The sequence below is a fragment of the Dioscorea cayenensis genome, chromosome 14, assembly GCF_009730915.1.
Source record: "Dioscorea cayenensis subsp. rotundata cultivar TDr96_F1 chromosome 14, TDr96_F1_v2_PseudoChromosome.rev07_lg8_w22 25.fasta, whole genome shotgun sequence".
In the NCBI taxonomy this organism is placed as follows: domain Eukaryota; kingdom Viridiplantae; phylum Streptophyta; class Magnoliopsida; order Dioscoreales; family Dioscoreaceae; genus Dioscorea; species Dioscorea cayenensis.
Window position 1 is genome coordinate 15,124,710 of NC_052484.1, and position 19,566 is coordinate 15,144,275.

General features: G+C 31.1%; 1 protein-coding gene across 1 annotated transcript; it reads left to right on the forward strand.

Annotated features, from left to right (window-relative positions):
- The first annotated feature begins 8,979 nt into the window (after positions 1-8,979).
- LOC120275696 (probable L-ascorbate peroxidase 4, peroxisomal) lies at positions 8,980-15,774 on the forward strand. The gene is made up of 9 exons (XM_039282366.1): positions 8,980-9,222; positions 10,660-10,784; positions 11,819-11,868; positions 12,848-12,913; positions 12,994-13,042; positions 13,444-13,526; positions 13,608-13,687; positions 13,798-13,900; positions 15,351-15,774. The coding sequence occupies exons 1-9, from the start codon at positions 9,110-9,112 to the stop codon at positions 15,552-15,554; spliced, it is 873 nt and encodes a 290-aa protein (XP_039138300.1). The 5' UTR covers positions 8,980-9,109; the 3' UTR covers positions 15,555-15,774.
- The last annotated feature ends 3,792 nt before the right edge of the window (positions 15,775-19,566 follow it).

Below are 19,566 nucleotides of genomic sequence, written 5' to 3' on the forward strand. Positions count from 1 at the left end.
CTATCTTGTGCTTCATCACAATCAAGGTTACATCATATTCACTAAATATTGTGAGACACGATAATTGGAGCCTCGAACTCAATTCTTGTTCTGGCTCATTTTCTTTTTCTTGACAGTTCCCTTCATATTGCAAATATTGTCAAGCCGTCGGATCTTGCAATTAGGTTACTGACCATTGTAACTTGTTATAACACTGGCATGGTTTGAAGCTTTGCTGTATCATTTTTTCAAAACCTTTTGTTAGAAACCATTCCTAAAATTTTGCATTTTGCTCAAAGCTAGCTAATTTAATTGGTTCAGACAATTGTTTTAGAGGGATGTACTCATTGGAAGATGTGAATACTTTTATTTATTAGCTCAAACTTAATGTAATGAATCTTTGTGATTAGGATACAAACCCAGTTTGGGTAGCATAAAGATAAATTGAACCCTGTGACCTCCTTGATGTACTCATTGGAAGATATGAATATTTTTATTTATTAGCTCAAACTTAATGTAATGAATCTTTGTGATTAGGATACAAACTATATTTGTTAATACATCATTTACATATATAAGAAGAGGACCAAAATTATATAGTCATTTACAGTCTGCATAGATAACAAGAGGACCAAAATTATATATTCATATCAATATTTGTTATACTAATTAATACATATATAAGAAGCAGTGAATAAAAGTAGGGTGTTTTTACCATTATGAAAAACTCCACTTAGTTAAATTATGGTTTTTAATTTAATCATAAAATATTTATTGAGGCAGACTATATTACCATATGCTTTGGATACAATACTCTATTGTTATATGCTTATATTTATTGAAGCCATGCCAATTTTAACATGCGAGGTATCTTCTAAGTAGTCATTTCAAATTAGTTATTTATTCATTTTTTTTTTGGTTCCATGATTCCTATATCATTAATTATGTTCAAATTATAAAGCCCACATGATTTAATTACCTCTACTATAATACCCAAGTTTTGTTAATTTGCTTACTTAATGCAATAGTATTAGTTAGAGTGAGCAATAATACACATTAAGAGATATATTAGAATAACAAAATAGTCTCGCATCATTTGCTAAATACTGATTTGAATATATAAATATGACCCTTTTCCCCTCTATCGGTTTTGCATGTATTGATGTGTTGAAATAATTACATAGATAATATTTTATTTAAATTTGCATGTAAAAACTAGGAATAATGGATGAATAGTTTAAATGAATTATCATGGCTACCCATGGTTACCTAACACATGTGAAACAGATGGTTTTAACGAATGGTTTTTTTTGTTTTCGTTTTTTAAACAGAGGGCAAAGCTAGAAAAACAAAAGGGAGTATGAATTAAAAGCTAAATTTTTTTTTCTACAGATGTCTTCGAGCCAGCAAGGTTTACTTTGTTAAAATTCTTGGAATATGTCACCATGCATGTTATTAGATGCATGTATCTCCTTTTGTTTGGTGGATATGCATTTATATATATTTTTATTACCTTTTATTTTGCAGTTAGTATTACTTTTCCTTTATATATATTTTATTTTTATTTTAATTAATAAATTTGTTATGTTTAGATGGACGATGAAAACCAAATGTTGGCTAAACTTCTATTGGCCCTAATTACATTGAACGACCAGTTTATAAAACTGCTACACGTACATCAACTAGTAACAATTGAGTTCATCACCATCATAATTGGTTGGTATGCGAGACGTAGGGATGAACTTACTAGATGCCAAATCCCACTTGAAGTCCGGCTTAAAGCAGATCGAGCACGAGACGGATTAATGTCACATTTACTTACAAGTAATTTATGTCATAACATGATACGTATGAGTCATGGAGCCTTTCAAGGATTGTGTGACATGTTAGTAAGAGAAGGAGGTCTTTGACCATCAAGACAAGTTACCATTGAGGAACAAGTTGTGAAAACACTATACCTATTAGGTCATAATGTTTCGCACCGTGAATTATCCTTCTTTTTCAGGCGTTCCGGTGAGACTATTTTTCGTCATTTTCACAATGTGTTGCAAGCTATAGTAGAGTTGGAGGGTAAATTCTTAAAACAACCCGATGGTATACAAATTCCTTCAGAAATATTCAACAACACTAGATTTTATCCATACTTTAAGGTAACAAAGTATACTTATTAAATTATAAATTTAGTATGAATGTGTGTATGTTGAAAATGAAAATTTTAAATTATTTCACAGGACTGTGTTGGTGCTATTGATGGTACACATATTCGTGTAAAAGTTTCGAATACCGAAGCTCCCAAGTATCGTGGGAGAAAAGAATACCCAACACAGAATATTTTAGCTGCATACACATTTGATATGAAATTCACATATGTGTTACCTGGTTGGGAAGGTACTGCATCTGACTCAAGGATTATGAAGAATGCCTTAAGTAGAACATGCCCTCTTAAAATTCCAGAAGGTACTTATGAGAACATATAATATTACATAGACACAAGAAATGCTATATAACAAAGTTTGTTTTATGTCTAGGGAAATATTATCTAGTTGATGCCGGTTTTATGTTGCGACGTGGACTTATAACACCTTATAGGGGGGAGCGATATCACTTGAAAGAGTACTCACAGAATCCACCTCGAAATGCAAGGGAATTATTTAATCTTCGACACGCGTCTTTGCGCAACGCTATTGAACGAGCATTTGGCGTTGTTAAGAAGCATTTCCCTATAATTGGGAGTTCTACAGAGCCTCATTATGGTTTGGAAACACAAAAGAAGATTATTTTTGCATGTTGTATCTTACACAATTATTTAATGTGTGCGGATCCTGATGATGATATACTTGCACAAGTTGATACTGAACTTGCAGAGGAAGCACCAGAGGAACATCATATCAGTCGGGAAAATACTGAAGAAACCATGGAAGGAGAGTTAATTAGAGATGCTATTGCAGCTGAAATGTGGCTTAATTATAATGAATAATTTCCGTTAAAGAAGTGTTTTCATGTTGTCTTAATGTATGTTTTGTTATATTAGCTAGTGGATGCTTATTTGTATCAGTTTGAATTTAATGTATGGCTTGTATGGATTCTTTTGTTATAGTATTAATTGCAATGCAAACTTAATAGTATTAATTGCAATGTGAATTTAATGTGTGATCATTTATGTATGTAATTTATGCTCTTAATGGAGGTGTATATATGAAGATACTAATTTTGTTGTTTGTTGTTGTAGTTTGAGTATGCCAAGGAGAAAAACAAATACAAATGCTCATGATGGAAATGCCATGTGTGTTTGGAACTTTAGTATGGATGATGCTTTAATTGATGCATACTTGCATCAACAAACAATGGGCAATAGAGTTGGCGGCACCTTCACAACACATGCATTAGATAACATCGTCAATGAGTTAAAGGGAAAATTTCCAGAGAAGACAATAGATAAGGAGAAGGCTCAAAACCGAATGAAAAACATTAAAAGAGCATTTACTAGGTGCTATGATATTTTCAAGAACGGGATGAGTGGATTTGCTTGGAATCCAACAAAAGAAATGTGGGATGCTGAACCGGAAGTATGGCAACACTTAATTGAGGTTTTTTTTTTTTCTTTTGTTTAACAAATAAAAATGCAAGTTAATGTTTATATTATTAGATATAATATTTTTACCATTTCTTCATATGCAGGCCAAACCAGAAGCAGCAGAGTTGATGAATAAGAGTATTAGAAACTATGAGAAGTTGGTTCAACTTTATGGACAAGATAGAGCGACGGGGCAACATGCTGAGACTGCATCTGAAATGAGGCAATGACGACGTCAAAATTCAATGAATTTATCTGGTGGTTCTTGTTCAGGTGCGATTGATGACATTGATTTTATGGTTTCCCAAAACACAGCAAACCTAGAGAATTTGGGGGACAATGAAAACATAGAAATTCATGATGATGAGCTTGGAGATGAAGCATCCCCCGAAGTTCCAAGTTCTTCTAGGTCGAAGAAGGTTAGAAGATCTTATAGTCGTGATGACGATGGCAAGTTTTCTACGGCGGTGGAAACGATGTCTAATGCATTTGTTCAATCAACGACGGCAATAGTTGAAGTATCAAAGAATGTGTTGAATGTGACCAACAATATTTTGAACACATTTGGTCAAAACACAAATTCAATTAAAGCGTCTGATGTATGGGTCATGCTTGTGAATTTAGGGTTCTCACAACCTTTTTTGAACAAAGCTTACTTATTCCTCATCAATGATCCCAAGATGTTGGAAGGTATAATGGGATGTCCAAATGAGTTTCGTAAATCTTTATTGTTGACTTCAATGGGTTATGATCGAGAACCACATGAATGAAAAAAACAAAAGGTAAACATTTATCATTGGCGAAAATTTTCCTTTTGCATACTTGTGAATATTAGACATTGTACTAATTATTATCTTCTTATTTGTTATAGGCTTAAACAAGTGCAAAGGAGTAGACAATCTTGAATTTGACAATGTTTTTGTTAATGTCTACAAGTGTGTTTTTTGGCCAATGTTGTAATGGCAAAACCAAGGGGTATTTTTATTTAATGTAATGGTGAAACAAATTACTTGCAAATGTTGTAATAACAAAACCAAGTGGGAGAATTTTCTTACTTTCATCATGTTTGTTGATTTATAATTGTGTTTCTATTTGATTTGTATTAATAATGCTTAGAGTTGTGTGTGATAGTGAATTGTCATATATCACAAATTGCTAGGTTGTCATATATTATTTGCAAATGTTGTAATGGCAAATTATAATGAGAATTGATAGGTTGTTATGTTGGTTGTGGTGGTTGTGATGTAGCAATTTGTATGTGACTCTAGTTTCTTTTTTCATAATATAAAAAATAATAATAATAATAAATAAATAATGATAAAAAATAGAGAGTTATATAAATTGAGAAATATTACTTAATCTATTAAATAATATTGTTTAATCTCTTCCTCATTTAGTCTAACTATAATTAAAAATAAATAAATAAATAAATAAATAAAGATAAAAAATGGAGAATTATATTAATTGAGAAATATTACTTAATTTATTAATAATATTGTTTAATTAATTTCATTATTGAAAATAAAATATAATAACATTGTTTTTTTATTAAGCACAAGGGTAATATAGTAATATACTATGTAACCTTACCTCCACAAACCTCCCAACCAAACACAATAAGATTTTAAAACCTTCAATTACCTTACCTTCCATCCAAGGAAAGTATGGTTCAAAACATTCTTCTACCTTCCTTTACTTTACCTTATCTTACTTTATGAAACCCTCCAAAACCCCCATCCAAGCAAAGCCTAAGATACTAGCATCATTAATGAAAGATTTTTTTCTTCATGGCATGGGCATAGGGTGTGCAACAGGAACACATCTTATGCATTTTGTATAGAGTTCCATCTACCTCATCAAGATGACATTTTTTCTATGGCATTATGCATGGGATTAACAACCAAGATATGTATGTATGTATTTTGCATGAAATTTCATCTAAGGTTTTTTAATGGCATCTTGCATGGATTGAACCAAACCAAAACATGCTTGTATATATATACTTGGTATGAGATTTTATAAGATCATCTACCTCCTTGGAGTGACGAACTTCTCAAGAATGTCTTGAGATTCATGCTAGGCTTATGAACTTTTTGCTTGGCATGTGTGAAGGGGACATCACCATCGTCGGGCATCTCCACGAGGTTCTTCATCGCCTTTATCTTCATAATGGGACATTCTCATTGAGGCCGTAGACAATCAAGGAAAGAAGCCATCACCAAGTTCATGGACGGTGATGAAGTCATGCGATTCAAGGAAAACATGCATCCATCCTCACTTGCATTTTTTATATCTCAACATCCACTCCTCGGGTCCCACCATGGGATGAATACCAAGGAAAAAAGAGTGAAGCAAGGGCCTCCATGCATACGTACGTCCTCCTCCAAACACAAGGGCGGGCCCACCATCCAAAGAGAGAACTTCTCATTCATCCATGAATTTTTTTTATCTCCGGTCCCACCATATAAGAGAACTTTCTTCCATGTATCACCGATTCACCATGCTAATTTTTTTTCTTTTTTTTACACTTGGTGGTCCCACCATCCATCAAAATCTTTTTTTTTTTTATACTCGCTGGTCCCACCACGGATAAGAAATGTTTTTTTCCATTCTGAATTTTTTTTTCTTCTTGTGTGTTTTTTTAGGGTTATCGGACCCTGGACCGGCCCTACGGCTCAACCGGAAAAACCGGGAACCGGCCATGCGGCCGGTCCGGGCATGCCCCTTTGAACCGGGTGTAAAGAGACCCGGTGTTAAATCGATAACCCTACGGCTCAACCGTGATCCCACCCGGCTTTACCCAAAAACCATTGACCCGTGGGTGACAAAAAGCCCCAACTGTGGGTCAGTGGAGTGTGTGTGTGTGTGAGAGAGAGAGAGATAATCACGTGACGGGCAAGAATCACCCCGTGGCCAGAGAGAAAGAGAAGGATCCGGCGGCTGTGTATGTGAGAGAGAGAGAGAGGGAGAGAGAAACAGCGGCTGTGTGTGTGTGAGAGAGAGAGAGAGAGAGAGAGAGAGAGCGACTGTGTATGTGAGAGAGAGAGAGACAGCGGCTGGGTGTGAGAGAGAGAAGGATCCGACGGCTGTGTGTGAGAGAGAGAGAAGAATCCGGCGGCTGTGTGTGAGAGAGACAGAGAATTTTCTTGTTTTTTAATTTTTGTGAGTACCCATAATTTTTGTTTTTAATTCTTTTTAAGGGTTGGGAACTTGTGATCTTGGGACTTGATGAGAGATTATAAGATTATTAGGGTAAAGATAACATCGGGCTTTTATTAAAATCCCCCTCTCTTTTTCAAGCATGGATAAGTCCAAAATTTTGTTTATATCTAAACATGAATCATTATCCATCAACTTAAATTTAATTTTATTATCCGAGAAGAGATAATGCTTCAAACTTTATTCAAATTAAAACTTTTTTTCCTATATAAACAGTATATAAGGAATAAATTTAAATATTTTTCATTATATTTAAGTTTTTATTTAGATTAAATATGGTATTAATTGAAAAAACAATAATTTTTGTTTTGTATAATAACTAATTATAAAACTTTTCAAAACCAAGGTATGTTAATAGTTTTTAATGTAAAGAGTTATTTTATTATAATATTAGAATTTTAATGTTATATCTATATAAAAATTTCCTTAAAACCCCCAAAATTATAAAAACCCTGATACGAAGTCAGGAAATTTGTCTTATCATATGGACGAGTGCATTGTCAATTAAAATTGAAAAAAATGGCAAGTAATTTCAACTTTTTTTGAAGGGAACATTTAGTTTTTATGTCAAAAAAATCTATTGGTCAGAATCTCTAAAAAAAGTTATATATAAAATTTGTTAGACCTAAAAGAAAGAAATTTTACAAATATATCAGGACCTGAAGAATCTATTTGATATGCATATAATTTATAAACATAAGAAGAAATTACCTTATATTATATATATTGAGAGTAATTGACTGTAAAGTGTGTAAAGAGTGAGAATTCGAAACCTTGCTCTTATAGTACTATTTATTAATATTATTCATACATTTTAAATTAAGATTTAATAGTATTTATTAATACTGTTTATTAGTTTTTGTGTGATAAAGAGAAATTTATTCTATTTATTTATTTATCTTTTTAACGATGTTCATCAATATATATATATATAATAATAATGAAAATACTACCAATATCATGAAAGCCAAACAATCCGACACGTTCTCCCCAAAATTAAATAAGTAAATCATCACAAAAGAAATCGAAATAAATAAAAAAAGGAAAAAGAAGAAGAAGAAGAAAAACAACCAATAGCATGGCTGAAGTTATCCCATCTCCTCATCCACAGTCCACCAACCAAAATAAATAAATAAACAAATAAGACAAACCAAAAAAGAAAGTAATTTTTCAGACAACTCCCCCTTTATTTTGTTTATTACAATTTAGTACCCATTTTATCAAAATTTCACAAAACCCACATAATCTACTTTAATTATTAAAAGAAAAACATCCTCCATCAATATCACCAAAGGCTTGTTTTTAAAAATTCAAAATGGATTTTTTAAAAATTTGTAAAAATTAATAATGTCATGCTAGCTTATTTTATATTTTATACTGATAAATATGTATATCTAGTATATATATATATATATATGTTTTTTTAATTTTTCTATGATGAAAGGCAGGTAGACATGTTATTTAATTAAAACTCATAAATTAATATATAAATGACAAAAAAAAAAATTTATCAAAATTTTTATTTTAAAAAAATATAAAGTAAAACATCTCTGATTTTTAAAATTTTATTTTTTAAATCCAAATGAAAGTAAAATTATAAACATTACCCCTATTTTACCATGTTACACCATTAGCACAAGTGCTATTTTTGATATTTTATTAAAATATTATATAAAAAAATAATTAAAAAACTGATAGATGAAAAGGGTTTTACTAATTTTATCTAGTTTTTATTAATTAAGACAATCACTAAAAAAACATACTGGAAGTCATCACCAATGGTGGCTAAGTGGTGCAAAGTTGAATCCCTTGTGATGTAATACTAGCAGTACTTTGCAAACATACTTACTGTTCACCGAGTCCTCAATGGGAAGAGTCGTATTCTCTATCATCTAGGGTTGCAAAGCATGAAAAATTTACCATTATAAAATTGTGATTATTAATATATCATCTTGAGCATTTGTGACATACCCTAATTATCCAGTGTGTTAGCTTACCCACAATAAATCCCTAGAAGATTATTAAACTACCGTAATTAATGCACCACCGTACGTAAGTGTCCATTTGACACCATTGACGGATATTTGTAAAAAAAAAAAAAAAGTTTTTATTAAATTGCAATAAACCAATAAAGTAGGGGTTTATATGCAAAAAGAAAAAAATCCTTTTCTTCGTCCAAGCTTCAAAACCATTCCTTTTCCATTAGATTGGCTTCTTCTTCTTCTTCTCCCTCTTCGAGACTTCTCTCGTCTCTTCTCCAGTCCTCTATAAAACCCTAGATTGGATAAGCTTCTCTCATTGCTCCACTTCTTTCCCTCTCTCTGTGGATTCTTGCCAATGGCGGCACCGGTTGTGGACGCGGAATACCTCAAAGAGATCGAGAAGGCGCGCAGGGACCTCCGCGCCCTCATCTCCAGCAAGAACTGCGCTCCTATAATGCTGCGCCTCGCGTCTGTGTTCTAATCTTTGTTTTTATGCGTTTTATTGATGAGTTATTGATTTTGTTGTTAATTTATTGTTTATTTCATTTGTTTTGCTTAAAATTGTGTTTTTTATTTGCTAGTGAATGAGTTTTAGTGCAGTTTCAAAGGAGGCTGTTTTCTAATTTTTGTTTTTTTATGCGTTTTATTGCTGATTTTTTTTAAAAAAAAAATCTTTTAGTGTCATTAATTAATGGTTTTGTTTTACAAGCTTAGCTTAATTTTGGTTCCTTTTTTTCTGGAATATATTTTCTTTGAGCTTTTGTGTATTTGATTTGTTACGGAATGAGTGTTAGAGCGGTTTGGGCCCGTCTGTTCTCTAAATGTTTGTTTTTTTTGGTTTTGATTGCTGAATTGTTGATTGTGTGATTTTAGAATTATTAAGTTGTGGTTTTTTATGCTTTTTTTTTATTATTGTTTTTTCATTCCATTTTGTTGTGGAATTTCTATTTGCTTTTGTTTTTGTTCAATTCTTTTATTTGTTCGTGCGTGATTGTTAGTGCGGGTTCAGGAGGCCTCTGTTTGCTAATATTAATATTTATGTGTTTGATTGCTGAATTATTGATTGTGTGATTTTGGTATTGCTAATTTATGGTTCATTTCATGGGTTTCACTCAATTTCCGTTCTTTTTGTTTATTTGGGTTTGATTTATTATTGTTGCCGATTCTTTTGCCTGTGTTTTTCAGTGAATGAGTATTAGGGCAGTTTTAGGAAAGAAAATGAGTTTTGTATGTTGGTTGTTGTTGATATAGGAATCGCTTAATAAAAAACATGGAAAAATGTCATAATTTTATTGTTGTATTCACATGGAAATACTTGAATTCTGATTTGATTATGAAATTATTATTGCATATGCATATCTGGTTGGAATTATTCCTTCAGTTGAGAGGAAACAGGTTTATATTTTTTATGGTATTGCCAATTTAAAGTTTGATTTTGGTTTATTTCGTGCGTCTTGCTCATTTTTCTGTCTTGTTGTTAAATTTACTCGCTTTTGATTTTGTTTTATGCTTGTTTCTTTATTGTTGTCAATTGTTCTGCTGTACTTTGTTTAATGCTGAATGAATATTGACACTGATTCAGGATAACAAAATAAGTATAAGATGCTGGTTGTTGATGACTGAGAACAATGAACTAATGCAAAACTTGAAAATCATATTATGTTTTCTATTCATAATTTCATATTGAAATTCTTGAAATCCAATATAATTATGAAAAAATAGTTACATGTGTCTATATGGCCAGAAATCTCTTTCATTGGAGAAAATATAACAGGAAATGTGTAGCTATACATTCTATGTAGTACCTGAGGGTACTGTTACCCTGGACTGAATATGTTTGGATCTAGTGCTTTTATGGAACATCATAATTATGATCTAAGCTTCCATCTCCATCTTCCCTTGCAGATGGCATGATGCTGGCACTTATGATGTGAACACAAAAACTGGTGGCCCAAATGGTTCAATTAGGTGCGAGGAAGAGTATTCCCATGGGTCAAACGCTGGCTTAAAAATAGCTATAGATCTTTGTGGTGAGCTATAGACCTTCTCACATTCTAATTATTCCTTTATAAAACTCCTTCAATATAATGAACGTGTCCAATTTCACAAATATTAACTACATATGTTTTTCAAAATTATTAGGATAGCTATAATCTAAAGGTTACTCTAAATTGTTTGATGTTATCATTCGTGTGTGTATCTTTAGTAATTGTTTATGAAATGTTTGTCATATTTCTTTTTGCTATGTTTGATATTTTAATTTTGGTGTATTTGGCAATCAATATTTTTGTGAAAATGTAGATTTTCTTGAAAACAAATGTCTTCTTAGAAAACATCTCAGATTCTCAGTAAGCGTCTTAATTTTGTATGTTAGGTCTGGGTTTTCTTCTAATTTATTTTTCCTGCAGGAAAAATGCATTATCTGTCACCATGAAATGCTCAGATAAAATTCTGTTCTTAGAATGTTTTGTCTTTGTTATGGGCCCCCTCTACATTTCATTTTATGCTATTTCCTCAGACCTTTTTCTCATTGAATTAATTCCCCCATACCAAGTTTCATTTTTTTGGGACTTCTGGGTGGTTTATATCATTGTTAACTTCTACAACAGCCTTCAGCATATTGTCTGCCATCTCTTGGTCATTTCTTGTTCTCCCCAATTTACTGCCCAATATTAATGCTGCTTAAACTTGTTATCATTCCATGAGCTTGTTATGTCTAGCTTTTACTAGCTAAGAAGTTCAGATGATTTGCATGATATAGGAGCTACCTCATGCTATGTGGGCTTTGCCTTTGAATGTAGAACTTTATCTTCTTGGTTAGTTTGTTAATTTTTTCTAGATGTTCTTGCTAATTTAATTTGTATCTGTTTCATTTCTAGTATCCATAAATAGTTTGATTGCGTATTGATCATAAAAATATAAAAGGTATTTTTGTTCGGCTTGACAAGTTACCATCTCAGTCTCATGCTTATCCTTCATCTATGTTTTCCCTGTTTTTTCTGTGGAAGTTGAACCAGATGGTAATTTATGAGTGTTAACCACCTTTTTTGTTTTTTCTTACCAGAGACAGTGAAGGCCAAGCACCCAAAGATTACCTATGCTGACCTTTATCAGGTAATTATGATGCTTAAACATGTCCACACTTATGTTGATTTGTTAATATGTTCTAAAATAATTATTCAGACTCTTAGTGTTGTTCTTTTATTTAATCTTTTGCTTCGGATGTCATTTGTTTAAAACTTCAAATTCTACTTGGCTGTTCAGTAATTCCAAAGATTGCAATATTCAGTTCTTGTAAAGCATCTTTCTCCATGACATACTAGTAGATAAGAAGCAGGAAAAATACATTCTGGTACAAGAAACTCAAACCAACAAACATCTTACTAAAATCCTCAGTAGACTTGAGAGTTATGTAGTTGGAATTGTTAAATTCGATGAAGTAATCATACTGGGGCTAATGGAAGAGTTCTTGAACTATAGCGTGACTTCCATGCATTATTTCGGTTACTGTCATTCAAAATATAAAATTTTAGCTGTAGCCTTCATTTTGTGAAGGGCAGTGTCCTGATGTTTTCTCCCCCTTTTAATTTTAACACATCTGGTTTCCCCTATTGTAATTAAAGTTGATAGCTTGGTATATTGGTTTTTAATTTTTACTTGTCACAAGCATTACTCTCTGATAATTGAGTTTCTCGAAAATAATTGGCTTACTTTATGTGGTGGCAGGGGAAGTGGTTTGTGGTTGAGGTTTCAAATGTTTTCATAATATCTTTTAAATTAAAGTAATTAAGAGCCAAAATATTTCAATGTATATGATTTCATCAATTTATATATGATAGGATGTGGTGCGCTTCCTTGAAAAGATTAATCTAATATGAACTGAAAAATCAGTATGCAGTGGACATTTTTTGTTTAAAACAAAGGTACTGCATCATGGATGGCACAGACAGTAGTGTGGACTTGCATGATTGAGTAGATTTGTGGCGACCCATGTGATTACAATAAGTTTTTCACAAGTGAATCATTTTCCCATCATGATATGTATTTCAAAGGAGTATTGGTGATGTGATGATATTTAAAATGTTAATATCAGCTTGCTGGAGTTGTTGCTGTTGAGGTTACTGGAGGGCCAACTATTGACTTTGTCCCTGGGAGAAAGGTTGGTACCATGCATTTTATGGGAAACAACCTCTCATTTATTAGTTCCATATTGAATATTTTGTGATCTCTTTGTATCAGGACTCAACAGTTTGCCCAAGAGAAGGACGTCTTCCTGATGCTAAGAAAGGTATCCAGGGAGTCTAGTTTTCATTCATTGACTAGATACTTCTGTTTTTCTTTTTGGTTAATCGTGACTGTTTGGCATTATAATTTTTTTAGCCTTGACATGCAGAAATATCTAATTTGACATCTATGTAACTGGAAACTGTTACTACACCTGAAAAAGCCATTGAGTATGTTATTTGGTACATATTGACCTTCATTTGTCAAATCTAAGAAATGGACTGATTTCTTTAATCTTTGTATGGCTTTATGAAGATGCAAGTAATCACTGATAAGTCAAATCTAAGATGCTCAGCGTTGTTCAAAGTTATTGTGAATTAATAACAAAGCTTCCTGTAAATTGCTAGTTCTTTTCGATTATAACACTATCCAGGACTTCTACATTTTTTTTTAATTTGGCTGAAGGTTCACAGCATCTGAGGGACATATTTTACCGAATGGGCCTCACTGACAAAGACATCGTTGCTTTATCTGGTGGCCATACTCTGGTGAGAAGCTACACAACACTTTATTTTGTGTTATATTTCATACCCGATTAAATTCCTTAGACTTAGCCTCGTTTTTTACAGGGTAGGGCTCATTCTGAAAGGTCTGGATTTGATGGTCCTTGGACTAAAGAACCTCTCAAATTCGATAATTCCTATTTTGTGTAAGGCGATCATACTATGTTCGGAGACTATTTATTCCTTGATATTCATTCTGGTTTATTTTTGATTGAATGGTGAATATATGAACTCTAATGGTAATCCATTGCATCAGAGAACTGCTTAAAGGGGAAACTGAAGGTTTACTGAAGCTTCCTACCGACAAGACTCTCTTGGAGGATCCTGTGTTCAGAAAATATGTCGAGCTCTATGCAAAGGTATCATTGCTCATGGTTTTCTCCATTTCGTTTTTCATTCAGGTTCTTTGAATTCTTTTCTTCTTCACAAATTAACTTTGACGAACTGCATTTGGAAATTTCATAATGTCTACAATACCAAAAATTGTTCCGCTTGGCAACTGAAGTTATTAGCTTGTTGCTTCTCATATAAATATGAATGGTTCCAAATCTTATGAGCTGTAAGTTTTTGGGTTGAATCGAGTTCAAATGGCATAAGTTTGGTTTGCATTTAATATGCTATAAAAGCATGCTTAATTGTTTTGTTTCTTCGAAATTTCATAATGTCTACAATACCAAAAATTGTTCCGCTTGGCAACTGAAGTTATTAGGTTGTTGCTTCTCATATAAATATGAATGGTTCCAAATCTTATGAGCTTTAAGTTTTTGGGTTGAATCGAGTTCAAATGGCATAAGTTTGGTTTGCATTTAATATGCTATCAAAGCATGCTTAATTGTTTTGTTCCTCCGAAATTTCATAATGTCTACAATACCAAAAATTGTTCCGCTTGGCAACTGAAGTTATTAGCTTGTTGCTTCTCATATGGATATGAATGGTTCCAAATCTTATGAGCTTTAAGTTTTTGGGTTGAATCGAGTTCAAATGACTTAAGTTTGGTTTGCATTTAATATGCTATCAAAGCATGCTTAGTTCGTTTGTTTCTACTGTCGCTAGTTAAAATAGAGATTATAATATATCATCCGAGGTATTGAAGTAACCAATAGTCACACATTGGTTAAGTTTGTAAAATATGGATATGACTATATAAATAGGGATTTTACTTGCCACCCCTTGCAACAACTTTTGATGCTTAATTTGGGTTAAAATGATTTTATTTTTACTCTGAAAAATAGTGAAATTATTACTCTTACCCCTTGGTAGTACCTTTGATGTTTCATTTTAGTTAAAATGACTTTTTTAACCCCTTTTATTTTTATAATGTATATATCAAGTGATGCATAGTTGATCTATATAAATCATGCACTTTTTTAAATTAAAAATAAAAGTTGTTATTATGTTAACATCTAATGATGGACATTACAAAAGAGATTTTATATAAATAAAGGCGGTTCAAAGACATTTTAATCTGAATTAAAACATTAAAAGTTGCTTTATGTTGGCAAGTAAAACTCTTTGTATGAATCTATGTCTCTTATTCTATCTATGTGCTTATTCTTTTAGATGGAAACGAGTTCTGTCAATATATGTTTTGTTTGCATCTAGCACTAGGTATTGCAAATATCCGAGGGCAATTTTGTTTCTCGTGTTGATTTGAAACTGGATTTCGAGGTCATTGGTTAAATATGTTTGTTTTTTAAGAGTGATGAGTTCTTGTTATTATCTTTCATCATTTGCAATGCAGTGATTATTCGATCCCAAATTCTTCAAATGTTCATAACAAAATACGAAAAACCGTTGGCTTTTTAACAGGACGAGGATACCTTCTTCAAAGACTACGCGGAATCACACAAGAAACTCTCCGAACTTGGTTTCACTCCGCCGAAATCGATCTCCGCCTCCAAATCAGATGTCAAGTCCTGCACTGTATTAGCTCAGAGCGCTTTCGGGGTCGCTGTTGCCGCCGCTGTCGTCGTCTTGAGCTACGTCTACGAGATATCGAAGAAAGGCAAATAAAACAAAAAGAAAGACGTTATATTATTGATTAGAAAATATTCTGCTTTGTTTATCATAGCAAGGATTGATGTCTGATCAAACTATATAAGAAGTTATTTCGCATTTTAATTTGAACAATACATAATGTCACAGAAGCTGTGTATATGATAGATGTTATGGTATTCCAAATCATTATCTAGAATAAATTAATGGAGACCAGAGATGATGATTTATCTGAAGATGATATTTCTAAATATGAGATTAAAGTATTTGCTAGAACCATTGAGTTTATTTTGTTATCTGTTTTAATTCGTAGCAGTTGTAAGTTTCAAAAGAAATTGATTCATTTTAATTAAGTGTTTGAAAGAAATAAAAGATGAAAATGAGGAAAAGAAAAGAAGAATATACAAATTTACATGAAAAACCCAAAATTGGGAAAAAAAAAAAAAACGTAATTAAAAAAAGGAAAGATAATTTGGTTATATTAAAAATTGGTAGTGTGGTTTACTAAAGTTATTTTTTCATAATTAAATAGGTTCGACATTTACTCACATACAGGATTTGATGTTCAAATCTCACCTAATTTATGATGATCAAAAGTATATTGTGCGTGGAACTGGTGTGGGAGCATATTTGTGACCCAATTTTCATTTTATCAGGTGAGAGTGTACAATTAAACGATCAATTTTTTTACTGTAGGCAAGCTTTGACTATTGCGTTTGTCACGTTTATAAATAATAATAATTATTATTAAACAAGTTTTAAGTCTATCACAAGTCAAGATCTAAATTCAATTTGGCCAATGGTCTGATTTTACTATATTTTTTTTTATACAACCTAATTATCACAAATTTTTAAAAAATTCTCATAATTTAAAAAATTACATGAGTTACACTTGAGTTTTTCCGGTTAGGTTAAGTAAAAGAGAATGGGATTCACAAATTACGACAATATTTGCATAGTGGGATTTGGTATTCATTAACTCTATCTGATCAAAATTCCGTATGTGGATTTGGTTAGTGGTAATTATTAATTATAAATTTTATTATAAAATTTTAGTTAAATATCATATAACTCAACGTTTGGTTGCCATTTTGTGTTTTGATCCCTGAGATTTCAAATTTTAGATTTTCTTTTTTTTTTATGCAATTAATGGATGTTGATATGAATTTCAAGATGTTTTGGTACAAACATATTGCACAATAAAATACAAATAAATAAGCATCACATTTTTTTTTAATTTATCATATTTAGAATCAAATACTCATTAAAATCTGAAAATAAGACTAATCAAAATCGACAACAATATTTAAGTCAATGGATGTAAGAATTTTCCGTATGGTCGTTTCATAATTGGTGAGAGATCAATTCTATAGATTGAGAGTGCACGTTAAAAAATTATGAATATGAAGTACAGGTAGTCTCTACATTCATGTGTGTTCGGGTCTCACAGCGTCACAACTAAGGCACGTACACCCTCTATTTCTCTAGCGGCCAACCGTTCACCTTGGTAATATATATATATATATATATATATATATAAACAGGAGAAATAAAACAAGAGAAAAAAATATATTTTTTGGGGAATAATTATGTCATTAGATTTTTTTTAAAAAAAATTTTAAGGAAATTCTCCCACTCATTTGGCACCAAACATTTTCCATCTCTTAAGAACCATATATTATTTGAATATTTCTCCTTATCCTTGGAAACTGACAAAGTCACATCCAAAATCAAATTTAGGAAAAACAGCAAACCACAACAATCATGTGATTCTCATGCAAAAAGTTGTGAACAAGTGAATGCTTTGAAGTCTCCTACTCAATCACTTAAACCACCACTTTGAGTGCCTTATCTCTTGTTTGTTATTAATTTTAATTAAATTAATTTTTGAATTTTTATTTTAATTAATATTAATTAACTTCAATTTAAAATTTTCCAACCAAAACAAATTTAAATAATTAAACACTAAACCCAACATAACACAGCATTGTAATTTTTTGAATCATGGAAACAATTTTATAACAGTACTCATATTTACATTTTGTATTCATGATTCAAAAGATTAAAGCTAAAGAAAAAATGTTTGATTTTTGAACTCTAACAACTTGATATAATTAATAGATTCAAATGATTATTTTTAAAATTTAAAGATGAAAACAAATGTTCTAATATAATTCAAGAATTAAACATGAATCAGAATACAATTAGTAAGAACAAAATTAATTAAATTGGTATAACTAATAAACCAATTACTTCCTTTCAAGGTTGAGAGACTAAAAACAAAATTTTTATTTTTATTTATTTATTTATTTTGAAAAGTATAGTCAAACTACATGTAGGATTCTAACCGTATTGAAGAAGTGGTATGATTCTAATATAGTTTCAATGACCATTGACAAAAAATAAAAATTGATAATAAAATGGTACAATTTTAAAATAGTTTCAATGAACAATAAAAAAAAAATTGATAATAAAGAAAATTTATTAAAAAAAAAAAAACGCACATGCATTGAATGAGATGCTAAGCATTATCACCAACCCAAACCCTAACTGATAGAGATTGAGATCTTCTTTTACCATTGAAACACATGGATATAGGACTAAGCTCAAAGTTCATTTGTAGCTTTCATTGCAAAAGGGTTCACATGCAAGGTCCTTAAAGATATTTGGCTCAGCACTTTTTTCACCCACAAAGTCCACTTGTTTTCCCTTCACAACAAGGCATTTAGAGATATTTTTTAGGGTTATACTAAGCATCTTTGGACCATAACCATGAAAGTGATGTCCACTCATTTAACCTCATAACCCTTCTGTGAACAGCTAATTATTTTATATTGAATAGTTCAACTCAAGTTCTATCCAAACATTTATATTTAGAGTTCGGATATTATATATATAATATTTTTTACTCACTGATTTTTTTTTAAAATCACTGGTTGAAACTAGTTTTGTATGAGTTACAGGGAGCTTTACAAGAGAGTAGACCTCTACTATAAGTAGTTTTTTATACATAAAGATTCGAACCTAATATCATATCTTCATGATTTTTATAAAAAAAAAATCATAATTAAAATTAAAATTATATATCTTGCATAATTGTTGGACACTCTAGAAAAAACAAGGTTAGATAAAGTTGGTGAGACGAGATTGGAAGTCTAGTAGAATTGTTGATTATATTAAGAGAAATTGATAAAAAGGAAAGTGAGGTTATTAGTAATTTATAAAAGTGCTGGGTTGGCATGTGTATTAATAATAGAAAATAAAATTTTAAAAATTATAAAAGTTATATTTGTAATAATTCACTTATTATTATTGTTGTTGTTTTAATAATGTGGACAAACCACAACATTTTTTTTTTATTTCTTTAAAAGAGTTGAATCCTTGACCTCCTACATAGAAATCAAATATCTTAGCTGCTCAATCATTACTAAGTAGTAATCCACTCATTAAAAAAATAATAATTACAAAAAAAATAATTTGATTAAATATATTTTTAAAATTAAAAAAAAACAATTTGATTTAAAAAAATTTCTACTTTTAGATCAAATATGTCATTCAAACCCATTTGAATAGATTTTTTTTTTTTAAATCCTTCTACGCTGGATGACATAAAGTATAAATTTTTCAAATATTTATAATTTTCTAATTTGAAGTTAGCACACCTTTGTTTTGTTTCTAGCTCGGCCATTACATGCAACCCTAAAGAGAGGGATATGACTCTTTCCACGGGAGAACTACCATAATCTATTTGAACAATTTTGCTAAGTGCATTTACTATTCGTCTAAGTGTTGGTTTTTTGTTTATATTATCACCTTAAGAAAAATTTTTGGGATGATTTAAGAAATAGAAATAAAATAATAGTTTTAATGAGTTTTTCACAGATAACCACTTATTTTATTGGTATTTCAATGGAAAAGTTAGGTTACGTTTAGTTATTTTGATATATCTAGTGGAAAAAATTAAATAATTTTTTTCTAATTTCAACTTAATTATATTTTGTAATTAACTATGGATGCATAGTGATTATAA